Source organism: Hemitrygon akajei, chromosome 12, assembly GCF_048418815.1.
Source record: "Hemitrygon akajei chromosome 12, sHemAka1.3, whole genome shotgun sequence".
Taxonomy (NCBI): Eukaryota; Metazoa; Chordata; class Chondrichthyes; order Myliobatiformes; family Dasyatidae; genus Hemitrygon; species Hemitrygon akajei.
This window is the reverse complement of record NC_133135.1, coordinates 48,385,262-48,399,180: the sequence shown is the minus strand read 5'-3', so window position 1 is coordinate 48,399,180 and position 13,919 is coordinate 48,385,262. Positions and strand designations below refer to the sequence as shown.

Here is a 13,919-nt window from a genome sequence, read left to right as displayed (position 1 = left end):
AAGCTATAGGAGCAGATAAGGCCATTTTGCCCAGAGTCTGCTCTGCCATTTTAGCACAGCTAAGATATTCCTTCTCAGCCCCAATCTCCTGCCTTCTCCCCGTATCCCTTCATGCCTTATTTTGTTGAAGCTCAACATTTCTTCAGTCTTTCATGGTTCAACTCTGGAACATTGTTGAGAACTTATTGGACATGTAAGAAATAACACAACCTGATCACCACATTCAGCTTGACTGAAATTCTGCTTTGACCTTGTAATGATTACTTCCTCAACCACAGCAATATGGCTTTAGCAGCAACTAACATTCAACTAATAACATCTCTCAGTGTCACAACTACCAGTAGGACATGAAGCAGTATTATGGTAATACAGCCAAAAAGCATTTCTTGAACTGAACACAATTCTCCTTTATCATTGTGGAATCACTCAGCCTATACTGCTCAGTTCATCAAGGCATCATCAGCTGCTATCTACTCAATACACTGAGATATATGATAAATGCAGAACCACTGCAACTCTGACGTCAGAAAGAAAATTAAGATTATTAATACATTTTTAAAAGATTCTAATGCATTTCTTATAGACAAGTTGGGGTTAAAAGATTTATCTGCAAATCTGTTGTTTTCTTCTATCAGTTTCATGGTGAAAAGTGGCTTATAAAGAGAATTTCAGTAGACAATTATAATTGATAAATACTGGTGCTATTGAATATACTCTAAATTGACAAACATGCTGCATTCTACCTTGGAAGGATGGCATTATTTATAAAAAATGACTTATTTTAAGACCTCTAGGTTCAGATACAGATTTCTTCATTATCACAATTAATTTCCAATACCTTGCATTTTCAATTTTGCTTTTGGTCTTGATCGCATTGGAAGATTCAAGATTGATTTTCACTCCCATCTTCTTCAGCTGCTTCAAGGTAGCATTCAGGACGTTATTTTCACCTGCCTGACTGTTTTGGAGGTGCTTGTTCTTTTTGTCAGTATTCTGTGGAGAGGATACTAATCTGGCATCCTTGTTTTGTGTTTCCTGACTTTCCTTTGAATTACAGGATTCTATGAGTTGGTTGACCTGGCCCTTTTAGAAAAAGTAAACAATTGTTTAAATAACTACTCATTGTCTTTTAAATTGTTATAGACTGCATACATATCTTAGTGGTAATTTCAACATATTGTTTTATATCTGTGTATTCTGATATACCTTTGAGTAATTCTAACCCAAATATGTGCAGCTCCAATGGCATTCAAACAGTTAGACCTTGGACAAGTTAAAGTAGCCTGCTTAACTAATATTGCACCTTCCACCTGAGCACTATTTACAAAATACACTCCAATAAGTAAGATTCTACAACAGCATCTTTCAAATCTTCAACCTTCAACAGAGCAGTAGGTACAGAACATAAAAACTACCAAGTCACATACTTTCCATATTTGGAATTGATTTCTTTATTATGTAGCTTCATCATTGCTGGGTACAAGTCCTTACTGAACAATAGTGGCGAGCCTTCAGCCAGAATTCAACAGTCACGAACACAATCAACCCAACAACTTCTGTGTGTGCAGAGGATGCCAAGAGAGGACTTGCCAAGTGTCAAAAAATGTCTACATCATTCACGATTTTATGAATGAATAAGATGCAATGTGATTGGTGAGAGAGTAAGGTAGTAAGAGAGAAATCTTCTCTGACAATGCAACAAGTGATAAGTTTTAAAATTTCCTGCCTGATAAGTCAGTTAAAATAATAGTAAATCTTCAAAGGATATTTGTCCCATTTTTGGAAGGAAGTGCTAATGGGAAGAAAGGGTAAGGGGGAAAACTAACAGAACTTAACTGAACTGTTCAAAACAATGAACACAACACAATGAGCCAATCTCTGTACCAAACCAGAAAATAACTGAAAATGAGCATGGACTTAATTAGCTTTATAGTTGGTTACCTGTTAAATACATATTTTCTTGGCTGGCTCATTCAAAGTACTTAATCGAGTACTAGTCACCTGGGTGCATGGCAGTTACAAGCACGCTAAATTTTAGCAAAATTAATACTTCAAAAATATAAAATAGGGAACTATTAATACATTCCTTTAAGAAGAAATACAGCTAGTAAAATTTAACTGAACACTCACCATTAAATTCTGGTAAAATTTCTGCTCAGTTAGCAGTTCTGTGGTATGTTCCTCAATTTCTTCTTTAGCAATGTTACATGATACATCAGGTTGACTAGTTTTCAAATGCATACTTGCACTCTCCCCAAGCACTGGGCTCTGAAATCTTATACAATGATCCCAGCAATTTTTTGTACTGTCTGTTGAACAGCTGAAAAGTCAACAAATGGAAGTTTTCAGACATCATACAAGTTTAATCACATACAATCTAGCAATTAGCAAGATAATCTCCAAAATGTAGTAAAAGTATTAATACAAATGGTATGGATGAGTTCAAAATAAAATCATAAATGGAAACTGTAATCATCAATTTATAAGCCATCATAAATCTAACTGGCTAGAGATCAGAGGCAAATATGAAAGTATTCTCGTAAAAATATTTTTACAGTATACAAAATCTACCATAGACCAGATTGAAATTTCAAAGTCATTTTGCAATGTCCCAAATACATGGACACTTCTGTAACACAGGTGACACCAGACGGATGTGGCAGGGAATTAAAGCTCTGACAGACTATAAGATCAGGCAGAAAACTGATGACATCAACGCCTCTCTTCCTAACAGGCTTAACAAATTCTTTGCACGCTTCGAAGCATCAAACACCACAGCAAGGGGGAGAGCCAGTCCCTTCTTACCATCTGACCAGCCAGCTCCAATCATTGATTCAGAGCAAACACCGAGGACCCTTGCCAGGGTTAACCCACGAAAAGAGGGAGGTCCCAACAACATCCCTGGACGTGTGCTCAAGGAATGTGCTGATGTATTAGCAGACGTCCTTACAGACATTTTCAACCTCTCCCTTAGTCAAGCCATTGTCCCCAGATGCTTCAAAACCTCCACAAACATCCCTGTAGCAAAGAAATCAGTTATAGCCTGTCTGAATGATTACCGTCCCGTTGCCCTGACCCCCATAGTGATGAAATGTTTTGAACGGCTTGTCAAGCCTCTTTTCACAGCCAGCCTCCCCTCATCGCTGGATCCTCTACTGTTTGCTTATCGTCCAAATTGCTCTACAGAGAACACAATATCCACCACACTGCACAGTTCTCTCTCACCTGGACAACAAAGACACTTATGCCAGAATCCTGTACATTGATTTCAGTTCAACATTCAATACCATCATCCCACAGAGACGAGTGGAGAAACTTTCACTGCTTGGCCTTAACACTGCCATGTGTCGCTGGATTCTGGATTTCTTGACAGAGAGACCACAGTCAGTCCATGTTGGCAGGAACATCTCTGACTCCATCACACTGAGCATTGGATCCCCACAAGGCTGTGTGCTTAGCCCATTGCTGTTTACACTGCTAACACATGACTGTGCAGCCAGACTCGAGGAGAACCTGATCATTAAATTTGCTGATGATACCACAGTGGTGGGGCTCATCAGCAAAAATGATGAAACAATGTACAGGGAGGAGGTCAAACACCTAGAGAGCTGGTGCAGTGACAACAACTTGATGCTTGATGTCACCAAAACCAAGGAGATGATCGTCGATTTCAGACGGTCTCAGCCTGAGCACACACCCCTCAGCATCAGCGGCTCCACAGTGGAGAGAGTGGAAAACATCAAGTTCCTTGGGTTGCAGATCTGGGACAATCTCACCTGGTCCAGGAACACCACTGGGATTGTGAAACCAGCCCAGCAGAGATTGCACTTTTTGAGGAAGCTTAAACAAGCATCACTCACCACTAACATCTTAACTAATTCTACAGAGGAGTGGTTGAGAGTGTGCTGACCTTTTGCATCACAACCTGGTACTCCAGCTGCAGTGCTGTCGACAAAAAAGCCTCGCAGAGTGTGGTTAGGGGAGCAGAGAAGGTTATTGGGGTTTCCCTACCTTCTGTCCAAGACCTCTTTCAGAGTCGATGCCTCCAGAAGACACGGTACATCATTAAAGACCCCTCACACCCTCTCCATGAACTGTTTATTCTTCTGCCATCAGGTAAACGTTACAGGAGCATCAAAACTAAAACCACAAGGCTACTAAACAGCTTCCTCCCACAGGCAGTCAGACTGCTAAATAGCTGCTCTACCTGACTCTGCTTTGGTCACTTTTAACTTGCACTGGACACTTATAACTTGTTTTTAACTGACATGTTGTGGCTGTTGTGTTTTACTGTTTATTGTTATGTTTATTATTTAGTATTGCGTCTGTTATATTATGATTGCACTGCTCCTGGGAAACACTGTCTCATTCTGCCCTGCACAGCTGATGTATGGTTAGAATGACAATAAAGTTTTAAAATCTTTAATCTTGAATAGTTTGTGCAACTGAATTTCTGCATACCTCTTGTCTGCTGGTGCACCCCATACTTAACTTCAAATAACCACAAATTTTGGGCAGTCATAATGATTATATTACTATTCTGTTTTCGCAAAAAAGGTGTAAACCAATGGAGATTGTTTGTGGAAAGATTATCAGAATAGTACAAAAATGGTTTCTCTATTTTGTCATTTATTACACTATTTTCATTCCTGACTACACATTTTTAAAACTAGTTGAAATTATGCCTAATTAATCATACACAATAGCAAATTCAGAATGTAAGCAACAAAAAATTGATGCATGCTATGGAAATGTTTAAAATTAAACTCTTCCCAGGCTTCCAGCCAGGTACAAGAATCAATTTTTACTGACGTTTTGATCACAAACTCTGCCATCTTTATCATGAACATGGCAGAGTTTATAATCAAAAAGTTAGTTAAAACCAATACCTGTACCCAGCTGGAAGCCAGAGAAGAGTTTATTTGTCATATACACTGGGAAAGCAATAGATCCTTTTTCATGTTTAAAATGGTTCACTTTCCTAGTTCCCAACAAAAGCAGTGATAGAAATTTACAGCAGAGACAAACTAGGAAAAAAAGACATTCATTATACTTCCCCCAAAACTATTCACTTTTCTTGAAAAAGAAACACTTCAGGTTAACCTTTGGTAAATCTGTATAACTAGAACTTTGATCAAATATGATTTTTCAGTTTAAATTTTAATCACACTCTTGGCCTGTATCCATGTTTAATTATTAACTTACAGAAATATGAATTATTAATTATAGAACTACAAATTACTATGTTATTAAGACTTTATTATAATCTTACTTCTGCGCATCAGTAGCTTGATTAGAAGTATTTATTGCAACCTGACTGTCCTCCACAAAGCTGTGAATATCCACTTCATTCAACGAGGAGGCAATGCTGGCATGGCTGGTATCCTTGGTTGTAAATGAGGCAGTCATTTCTTCATTGGATGATTCAGAGTCATTCAGCTTAAGGCTGGAGAGTGATTGGTTTTCATCTTGCTTCTCAGGTGGACTCCAGAACAAACTGGCACCTAGTATTGAATTTGCAATAAATTCAATACAATACAAAGAAACAGCAATGTAGTGCATGAAACAATCAGCTGGAGGAATTCAGCATTTGTGGTGAGGGTGAGAAATGCAGAGGAACTACTGACATTTTGGGTCACAACACTAATTCCAAGGTATGTCAGTGTTAATGCAGTTCCACTTTCATGAGGTGTGTAACTGGTACCACAGCACCATTAAACCTCAAGTAAACTACCAGGACAAGCAGGTTTATGAGAGGACATCTCAAAGCTTCAGTGTGCCATTAACTAATGTCACACACTCTCAGAATGACAAGAGTTAGGTTGATGATCTCAAAGCCAAAATACATGAAAGGGCAGATAATGGAAACCCCATTATAGTAAGTTAAATCATTAAATCTGATTTTTAAAAGAATGCAGTTTGTTAAAGGACATGGAATATGCAAGGGTCCTCAACTCCAGACATTAGTAGTTAACTGAAAGTTGTACGCAAAGAACTGGAATTACTTGTCATAGGAAGATGGAAAATTGAGGAGGAGGAGGAAGGTGGTCTTTTAACATTAAGAAACTTTACTCATACCTTGCATACAAAATATTTAGTTATACTTAGATTGTTAATAATTTGCTTGTACCTTTTTGTTCACAAACAGATAAGTTTCAATAAAGGTTCATTTTTATCTAAAATTGTAAAATACCAATCTGACATTACTGAATCTTATCCTTATTGAAATTAGCTGTGATACATACAGCCATTAACCAGGAAGCACATTCAGAAATCAGAACTGCAAAAGGATTTGGGAGTACTCATACAGGATGTCCAAAAGGTTAACTTGCAGCTCAAGTGGGTGGTGAGGAAGGCAAATGCAATGTTAGCATTCATTGTAAGAGAATATAAAAACAAGGATGGTGCAGAGAAAATTCTCGAGAATGGCTCTGGGATTGAAAGGGTTAACGCAACAAGAGCATTTGATGGCTCTGGACCTGTACTTACTGGAATTTAGAAGAATGAGGTCGGTTGGGGGGGGGGGGGGGTATATATTGAAAGAGTAGATGTGGAAAGGATGTTTCCTATAGTGGTAAAGTCTAGGACCAGAGAGCACAGGCTCAGAATAGAAGTATGTCTCTATAGAACAGAGATGAGGAGGAATTTTTTTAGCCAGGCGGTGGCAAATCTGTGGAATTCATTGATACAGATGGCTACAATGGACAAGTCATTGGCTACATTTAAAGTGGAGGATGATAGGGATAATAAATCAGCCATAATGGAATGGTGGAGGAGACTCAATGAATCAAATGGCCTAATACTGCTCCTGTGCACCATGGTCTTATTATTTCCTTTTCCAACCTGTTACGCTCCATGTTATGTCTCAGTAAATGTCCTGGCTTATCAACTTGTTCATCATGACCCTAACTTTTGATATAACCTCCTAAACCTTGTTTCCGTCATCTGCAAATCTGAAACTTTAGTATGAAAGCACCTAGAACCGTATGCATTCTAGTGAAGCAGTCTGGAAACATTTACTAGAACACTGCATTTACATATTTTTATTACAGCGGGAAGGAGAAAATGCATGCCAAAAGGGCAATGTTACAATATTCATGAGGGATTTCAATATGCAGGTAGATTGGGAGTATCAGGTTGATGCTGGATCCCAAGAGTGGAAATTTCCAGAATGCCTACAGATGGCTTTTTAAGAACAGCTTGTGGTTGAGCTCACTAGGAGATCAGCTATTCTGGATTGGGTATTGTGTGATGAACCGGAATTGATTAACAAGCTTAATGTAAAAGGACCCTTAGGGACAAGCGGTCATAATATGAATAAATTCACCGTGAAATTTGAGGAGGAGCTTAAAGCCAGATGTATCAGCATACAGTGGAGTAAAGGGAATTACAGAGGCATGTAATTCGTGGGCAAAGTACTGGAGAGTTTAACATCGGTAGCTGAGCGAAGGGCGCTGAGTAGGCTACGGTCAATTATGGAAAACTCTGAACATCCTCTACATAGCACCATCCAGAGACAGAGAAGCAGTTTCAGCGACAGGTTACTATCGATGCAATGCTCCTCAGACAGGATGAAGAGGTCAATACTCCCCAATGCCATTAGGCTTTACAATTCAACCGCCAGGACTTAAGAACTTTTTAAAAGCTATTATTAATGCTTTTTGAGATAGTGATTTAGATGCATATCATATTTTTTTACTGAGTTAAGTATTGTATGTTATTAGTTTTGCTACAACAAGTGTATGGGACATTGGAAAAAAAGTTGAATTTCCCCATGGGGATGAATAAAGTATCTATCTATCTATCTATCATGAGAGAGGAGTTGACCAGAACTGAGTGGAAAAGAACACAGGCAAGGATGATGGTAGAACAGCAATGACTGGAATTTCTAGAAGCAATTCAGGCTAATGGATATATGCATTCCAAAGAGGAAGTAGTACTCTAAGGGCAAAATTACGTAACTGTGGCTAACAAAAGAAGTCAAACCCAACATAAAACCCAAAGAGAGGGTATATAATAGGGCAAAAATTAGTGGAAAGTTCAAAGATTGGGAAGCTTTAAAAAAAACTCAACAGAAGGCAACTTAAAAAAAGTTATTGATAAGGAAGAGATGGAATACAAAAGATACCAAAGTTTCTTCAGATACATAAAGTGCAAAAGCTAGGCAAGAGTAGATATTGGACCGTTGGAAAATGATGCTGGAGAAGTAGTAATGGGGGACAAGAATGAAATGAATAACTATTTTGCATCAGCCTTCACTTTAGAGGACACTAGTGGTATGGAGGAAGATCTAGAGTTTTAAGGGTCAGAAGTGTGTGAAGTTACCATTAATATGAAGAAGGTTCTTAGGAAACTGGAAGGTCTGAAGGTAGATTAAGTCACCTGGACCAGATGATATACACTTCAAGGTTCTGAAAGAGGTGGCTGAAGACAGTGTGGAGGCATTAGGAATGATCTTTCATGAATCACTAGATTCTGGAATAGTTCTGGAAGACTGGAAAATTGCAAATCTGACAAATTAGTTGGAATTTTTTGAAAAAATAACAAGCTGGATAGACAAGGGAGAATCGGTTGATGTTGTATACTTGGACTTTCAGAAGGTATTTGACAAGGTGCCGCACATGAGGGTGCTTAACAAGTTAAGAGCCCATGGTATTACAGGAAAGATACTAGCATGGATAAAGCAGGAGGCAAAGAGTGGGAATAAAGTGGGCCTTTTCTGGTTGGCTGTCAGTGACTAGTGGTGTTCCACAGGAGTCTGTGTTGGGACCAATTCATTTTATGTTATATGTCAATGACCTGGACGACAGAATTGATTGCTTTGCTTCAAGGTTGTGGACAAAGCAAAATAGGTGGAGGGGCAGGTAGTTTTGAAGAAGTTGAGAGGCTACAGAAGGACGTAGAGAAATTAGGAGAATGGGCAAAGAAGTGGCAGATGGAATACAGTGACAGCAAGTGTTTGGTCATGCACTTCGGTAGAAGAAATAAAAAGTGTAGACTATTTTCTAAATGGAGAGAAAATTTAAAAAACCCAGACGCAAAGGGACTTGAGAGTCCTTGGGAGGATTCCCTAAAAGTCAATTTACAGGTTGAGTCTGTGGTGAGGAAGGCATATGTGATGTTAGCATTCATTTCAAGAGGACAAGAATATAAGGGCAAGGACGTAATGTTGAGGCTTCATAAAAAATTGATGAAGCCTCACTTGGAGTATTATGATCAGTTTTGAGCCTCTTATCTTAGAAAGGATGTGCCTGCGGCAATGAATTCCACAGATTCGCCTCTCACTAGCTAAAGAAATTCTTCCTCATCTCCATTCCCTGTATCCTGAGGTTGTGTTGTCTGGTCGTCTCTCCCACGATAGGAAATATCCTCTCTGCATCCACATTGTCAAAGCTTTTCACCATTCGATGAGGTCACCCCTCATTCTTCTAGATTCTAGTGAATACAGGCCCATAGCCATCAAAATTTCCTCAATTTTTGTTACCCTTCTTTGAGGCAATGTGAAATATGCATAGGCCAAGAAAGCAGAGCGAAGTGTAACAAATCACTTTGGGCACAGAGCTAGCGTGTGGCAGGGAGAACGACAGATGAACCTCGAATGACCAGGAATGGATTTGGCAATCTGTGTGCAGACTCATAAGGGTGAAACTGAAAAAGGGTCAGGAAGGGCAATATTCCAGCAGACAATGTAGGATGAACCAGAAGAAAGAATGGACAGAACGAAGGAGCAACTAACCAAGGAATACATTGCAGTAATAAAAAGTAGGGCGAAACTGAGGGCAGAGCAATTAGTAGTGCACCTCAAAATATGATGGTGTGGCTACAGCAGGGTGAAACTCAAGTAAGGAAGGAAACCAATGATTTAGGAGGGGACCAAGTAAAATGGGTGCAGGACAAATTAGAAGTGGTCCTGACAGGATATCAGAGCACACTAGGCACAGGGGGGAAGTAGGAGTGCAGTGGATCTGAAAAGGGAGAGAGGAGGACTGAGCACAGGTGGACCTGTAAGGGCAAGTTTCTCTGCTGTAGAAAGTCATGCTATATTTAAAAATGGGATTGATGTAAGATTAGTGTAAAATGGGAGGTGGATGGCTGGTGTGGGCTAGGTCTGCTGAAGGACTTGTTTCTGTATTGTATCTCATTATAACTTTATGACGATGCACTTTAGAGATAGTTTTGTGATCTAAAGAATATCAATATTGAGAAATATTTTGTTTAAAAAAGGTACATTCAGCAAGCCAAGCAAATTGTGTCTAAGCTGACTTTTTTCAAAGCAAAAGAGAATATTTTCATTTAAAAATCCAAGCCCAACTAGTAACTGGTGAACACAAACTCCACCCCACCCTCTCCAAGCCAAAGGTGTCAAATGCTTGGTCCATATCCATGGCTTTCTGAAGCAGTTATCTCCATTACCAGGAAAATGTATTAATTTTCAGAGTTTTGACAGGAGTGTTTTCTCCGAGGGAGATACAGCACAGAAAATGGCTTTCACTCACCAAGTCCACACATTGAACGTTAACTACACAACCTACTACAACTTAATTTTTAAATTCCAAAACAAAAAAGTTCAGAAAAAAAAGCATTAAAAAAAAATTTCAATGGCATATACTACAACCCCAAATGAGGTTACAGTAGTAAATATCCAATTATCTGCAGAACATTTATTGCACAAAATAAAAGTAGTACTTCTTAAGTATTTTGGATATGCAATATTGCTCACCTGTGCTCACTGCAATGCTAACACTTTTCTTCATTTGAACTGCAGGAGATGTCTGGGTTTCCATTGCAACAAATCCCAGTTTTCTTTCTGACGTCAATGCTGGATCAGCATTCTTTGAAAGGCAATGGGTCACAGGGGTCGATGCATCAGAATGCTGTGTATCCAAAAGCTGTTGTATCTGCATGTAGCAAATAAACATTAAAATGCAAATAACCTATTGGGTCTCCTTAAAATCTCAAATAAGCATAATTTTTAAAAAGCCTACAATTGTTTCACAATAAATAAAAGAAAATAAATACTGGAAATAGCAGGCCAAGCTTTGACTTTGGAAAGAGAAACCAAAATTGATGTTTACACTGATTGGTGTTTGCCTGAATTGAGAAAGAGAAAAACAGGTTATTTTTCAATTCCAGAAGAGGGTCATTGTAACATGGCTAAAACAAAGGGAATATGCTGATGGGGCAGGGCCAGGGTTGCCATCGGGATAAACTGTTACTGAATTTATTTGGTTGATAATTTAATAAGGGTAAAAAGAAAGGGATAACATCACCAATGGGATGTAACAGTTGTAAAATGTAGAGCTGTGGGAAGTGTTAATCATGTTAGGCCACTGTAGTGGGTAACAAAAAACACTGATGACCTACAACAAAATTGGTCAGTTTTCACACAATAACAGCTATCATGTGACCTTAAATTATTGATTTAGATATAGAGGCTAGAAGGCTGCAACATGTCTATTTGGAAGAGAGGGTTCTATGCCTCAGAGTTGTATTAGGTCTCATTAGAAATATACAAACAAGAGGAAATCTGAGTAACACACACACACACAAAATGCTGGCAGAACTCAGCAGGCCAGGCAGCAACTATGGAAAAAAGTACAGTCCACATTTTGGGCCAAAACCCTTTGGCAGGAAATATATAGCAGGCTAAACAAGTAGGTCAGAGATGGAGCTCAAGGCCACGCTTACAGTCTTATCACCTACTTTTCTTTCCCCACCCTCTCAACCCTTAAAAGGAGTACAAATTGGTTAGAAATCTGGAAAGTGTGTAATATCCAGCAAGAGCTCAAATTTCTTCAGATTGTCCCAATGCCTTTTGCCCTGGTCAGTTGAGTGCTTTTTGAACTACGGTGCCATTTGATAGTAGGGATACAAATCAACCAATTTACATATAACAAGACTCTACACAAAAAAAGTCTTTTTATCTATTTCACTAAATGTAGTTAGGAGATAACATTGTATGACATTAGAACTGTCTCACTCTTTGGACAGTGATACATCTTTTATCATATTGGTGCTGACCAATAAAACTTGACAATTGACAGAGGAACAAACATCTGTGGTGTGATATTCGTTTTACATTGGTGCTAGAAAGATTGCAAACCCTGTAGAATTTCCTCTATTTCTGCATAAATATTGCGTAAAATGTGATCAGATCTTCACATAAGTCCTAAAACTAGAGAGAACCCAATTAACTTAGTAACATAAAAAGCCTTATACTTCAAACAACACACACAAAATGCTGGTGGAACACAGCAGGCCAGGCAGCATCTATAAGGAGAAGCACTGTCAACGTTTCGGGCCGAGACCCTTCATCAGGACTAACTGAAAGGAAAGATAGTAAGAGATTATACTTGTTCATTTATTTATTGAGAAAAATGATCTGCCAACTCGTGTTCCTCCCCCTATGCTTTTATTCTAGCTTCTGTCCTCTTCCATTCCAGATGGTAGGTCTCAGCCTTGAAGCATAGACTGTTCATTTCCTAAAATGCTGGGGGATCTCAGCAGTTAGTATGTTTTACTTCAGCTACAAGCATACCAAATCACAATGGCAGACTTAGGGAACTAACTCCTGCTATTTTCTAATATTATTATATTCTTAATAATAACTTCTTGCCCACAATGCACATAACTAACAAGAACTGCTGTTATAGTATGCTAGAGAAAAGGAAAATAAAAAGAATATTAAAAGAAGATTTTAGGAATGGCTTACCTGGGCCTGAAGGAGTTTTAGCTGCTTATCCTGTTCTACAAGAATCTTGTAGGCATTAAAAGGCAATCCCATTGTTGCACCTTCCTCTCGGTCATTGTCCGGTCTGTTCGGAGGAACATGCAAACCTGTAGAAGGTCCTAAACACATTTTACAATAATTTGATGGTGATGTGTGGGAGGCTCCAGGTGATTTTACCAAACTACTGTTTGGAGGTGACGTGCCTCCTGCTTGTCCAGGTGACCATTGCTTCAGTGGACTGGTGTTCAAATACAGACCACTACAATGAGAAATTGGCAAATACCCTAGTGCTTGTTGGCATGTTGCAGTGCTGCAGTCATGACAAGTAGGCGAGTGGACAGCTTTTGAACCAAATGTTGGACAGGATCCTTGCCAATTAGTATTCAGTGAAGATCCACAGCAGGGCCCATGGTGCTGGCAACAATTACAGTATTTAGGTGGATACGCTGTGTGAAAATGTGCTGGATGTCCCAGTAATTGCATTTCAGATGAAAGAGGTGGGAAGTTAGGAGTGTGCTGATGCGAATGCTTGCTTGATTTGTTGGGAGATGCTGATAGTCCTTGTGGCTGTTTTGTGTTGGACATGGATTGCTGGCCTCCAGCAGAAACTCCTCTTTGACCTACAACAATGTTTTTCCTCGATTCAACTACTTCAGCAGGAACCCCCATTCCAGGCTGGTCTATGGAAGTATCAGGTGAAGGCCCATTTGGTGAAGACGAAGATGACGACCCTGAACTCTTCCTCGCAAAATTACTCCCTTTTCGAGGCTTCATTACAGTCTTTCCTTTATGAGACTTGAGCAATAGTGCAGGTTCATGTGAAATTGTCACATTTTGTTTTAAAGTAGGAGATACATCTTGAGATGGCAGTGCAAGCTGTCCATTTTCAGAATGCTGGTTCGGTGAGTTAAAGGTTTCAGATGTGTCACGTATTTGGAGAGTCTGGTGCTTTAGTCTTCTTGGAGCATTTTTTGAGTCTACAAAACTTCCATCAAATACAAGTGACAGCTCAGGTACAGAAGGATATATTCTTGGAAACTAAGGCAAGAAAGGAAAAATACATTAATAATTTGAAGGTGTACTTGAAGTTGAGATATCCCACTCAAAAAGAGAATTCCAAGATGGAAATTAATCTTATATTCCTTATAATTTAACAGAGTATGAAAGGTTAAGGCATATAATGCCAGAT

General features: G+C 39.0%; 1 protein-coding gene and 1 long non-coding RNA gene across 5 annotated transcripts in view; one reads left to right on the top strand and one right to left on the bottom strand.

The window, feature by feature from the left end:
• Positions 1–13,919, bottom strand: part of stil (STIL centriolar assembly protein) — a 67,383-nt gene that overhangs the window by 5,883 nt on the left and 47,581 nt on the right. For both annotated transcript variants that reach the window (XM_073063048.1, XM_073063049.1), the window contains 5 exons: positions 12,713–13,768; positions 10,721–10,898; positions 5,273–5,504; positions 2,131–2,320; positions 839–1,083 (listed from right to left, as the gene is read on the bottom strand). In XM_073063048.1, the coding sequence (XP_072919149.1) occupies positions 839–1,083; positions 2,131–2,320; positions 5,273–5,504; positions 10,721–10,898; positions 12,713–13,768 (1,901 nt within the window). The remainder of the gene's footprint in view (positions 1–838; positions 1,084–2,130; positions 2,321–5,272; positions 5,505–10,720; positions 10,899–12,712; positions 13,769–13,919) is intronic.
• The window catches only part of LOC140736986 (uncharacterized), a 143,611-nt gene that overhangs the window by 121,449 nt on the left and 8,243 nt on the right, over positions 1–13,919 (top strand). The window contains exons 3-4 of one of the 3 annotated variants that reach the window (XR_012101041.1): positions 5,481–5,654; positions 10,766–10,933. This is a non-coding gene — a long non-coding RNA (uncharacterized lncRNA). Of the gene's footprint in view, positions 1–5,480; positions 5,655–10,765; positions 10,934–13,919 lie in introns of those variants that run through there. The other 2 variants (XR_012101042.1, XR_012101043.1) reach the window with 2 other exon arrangements.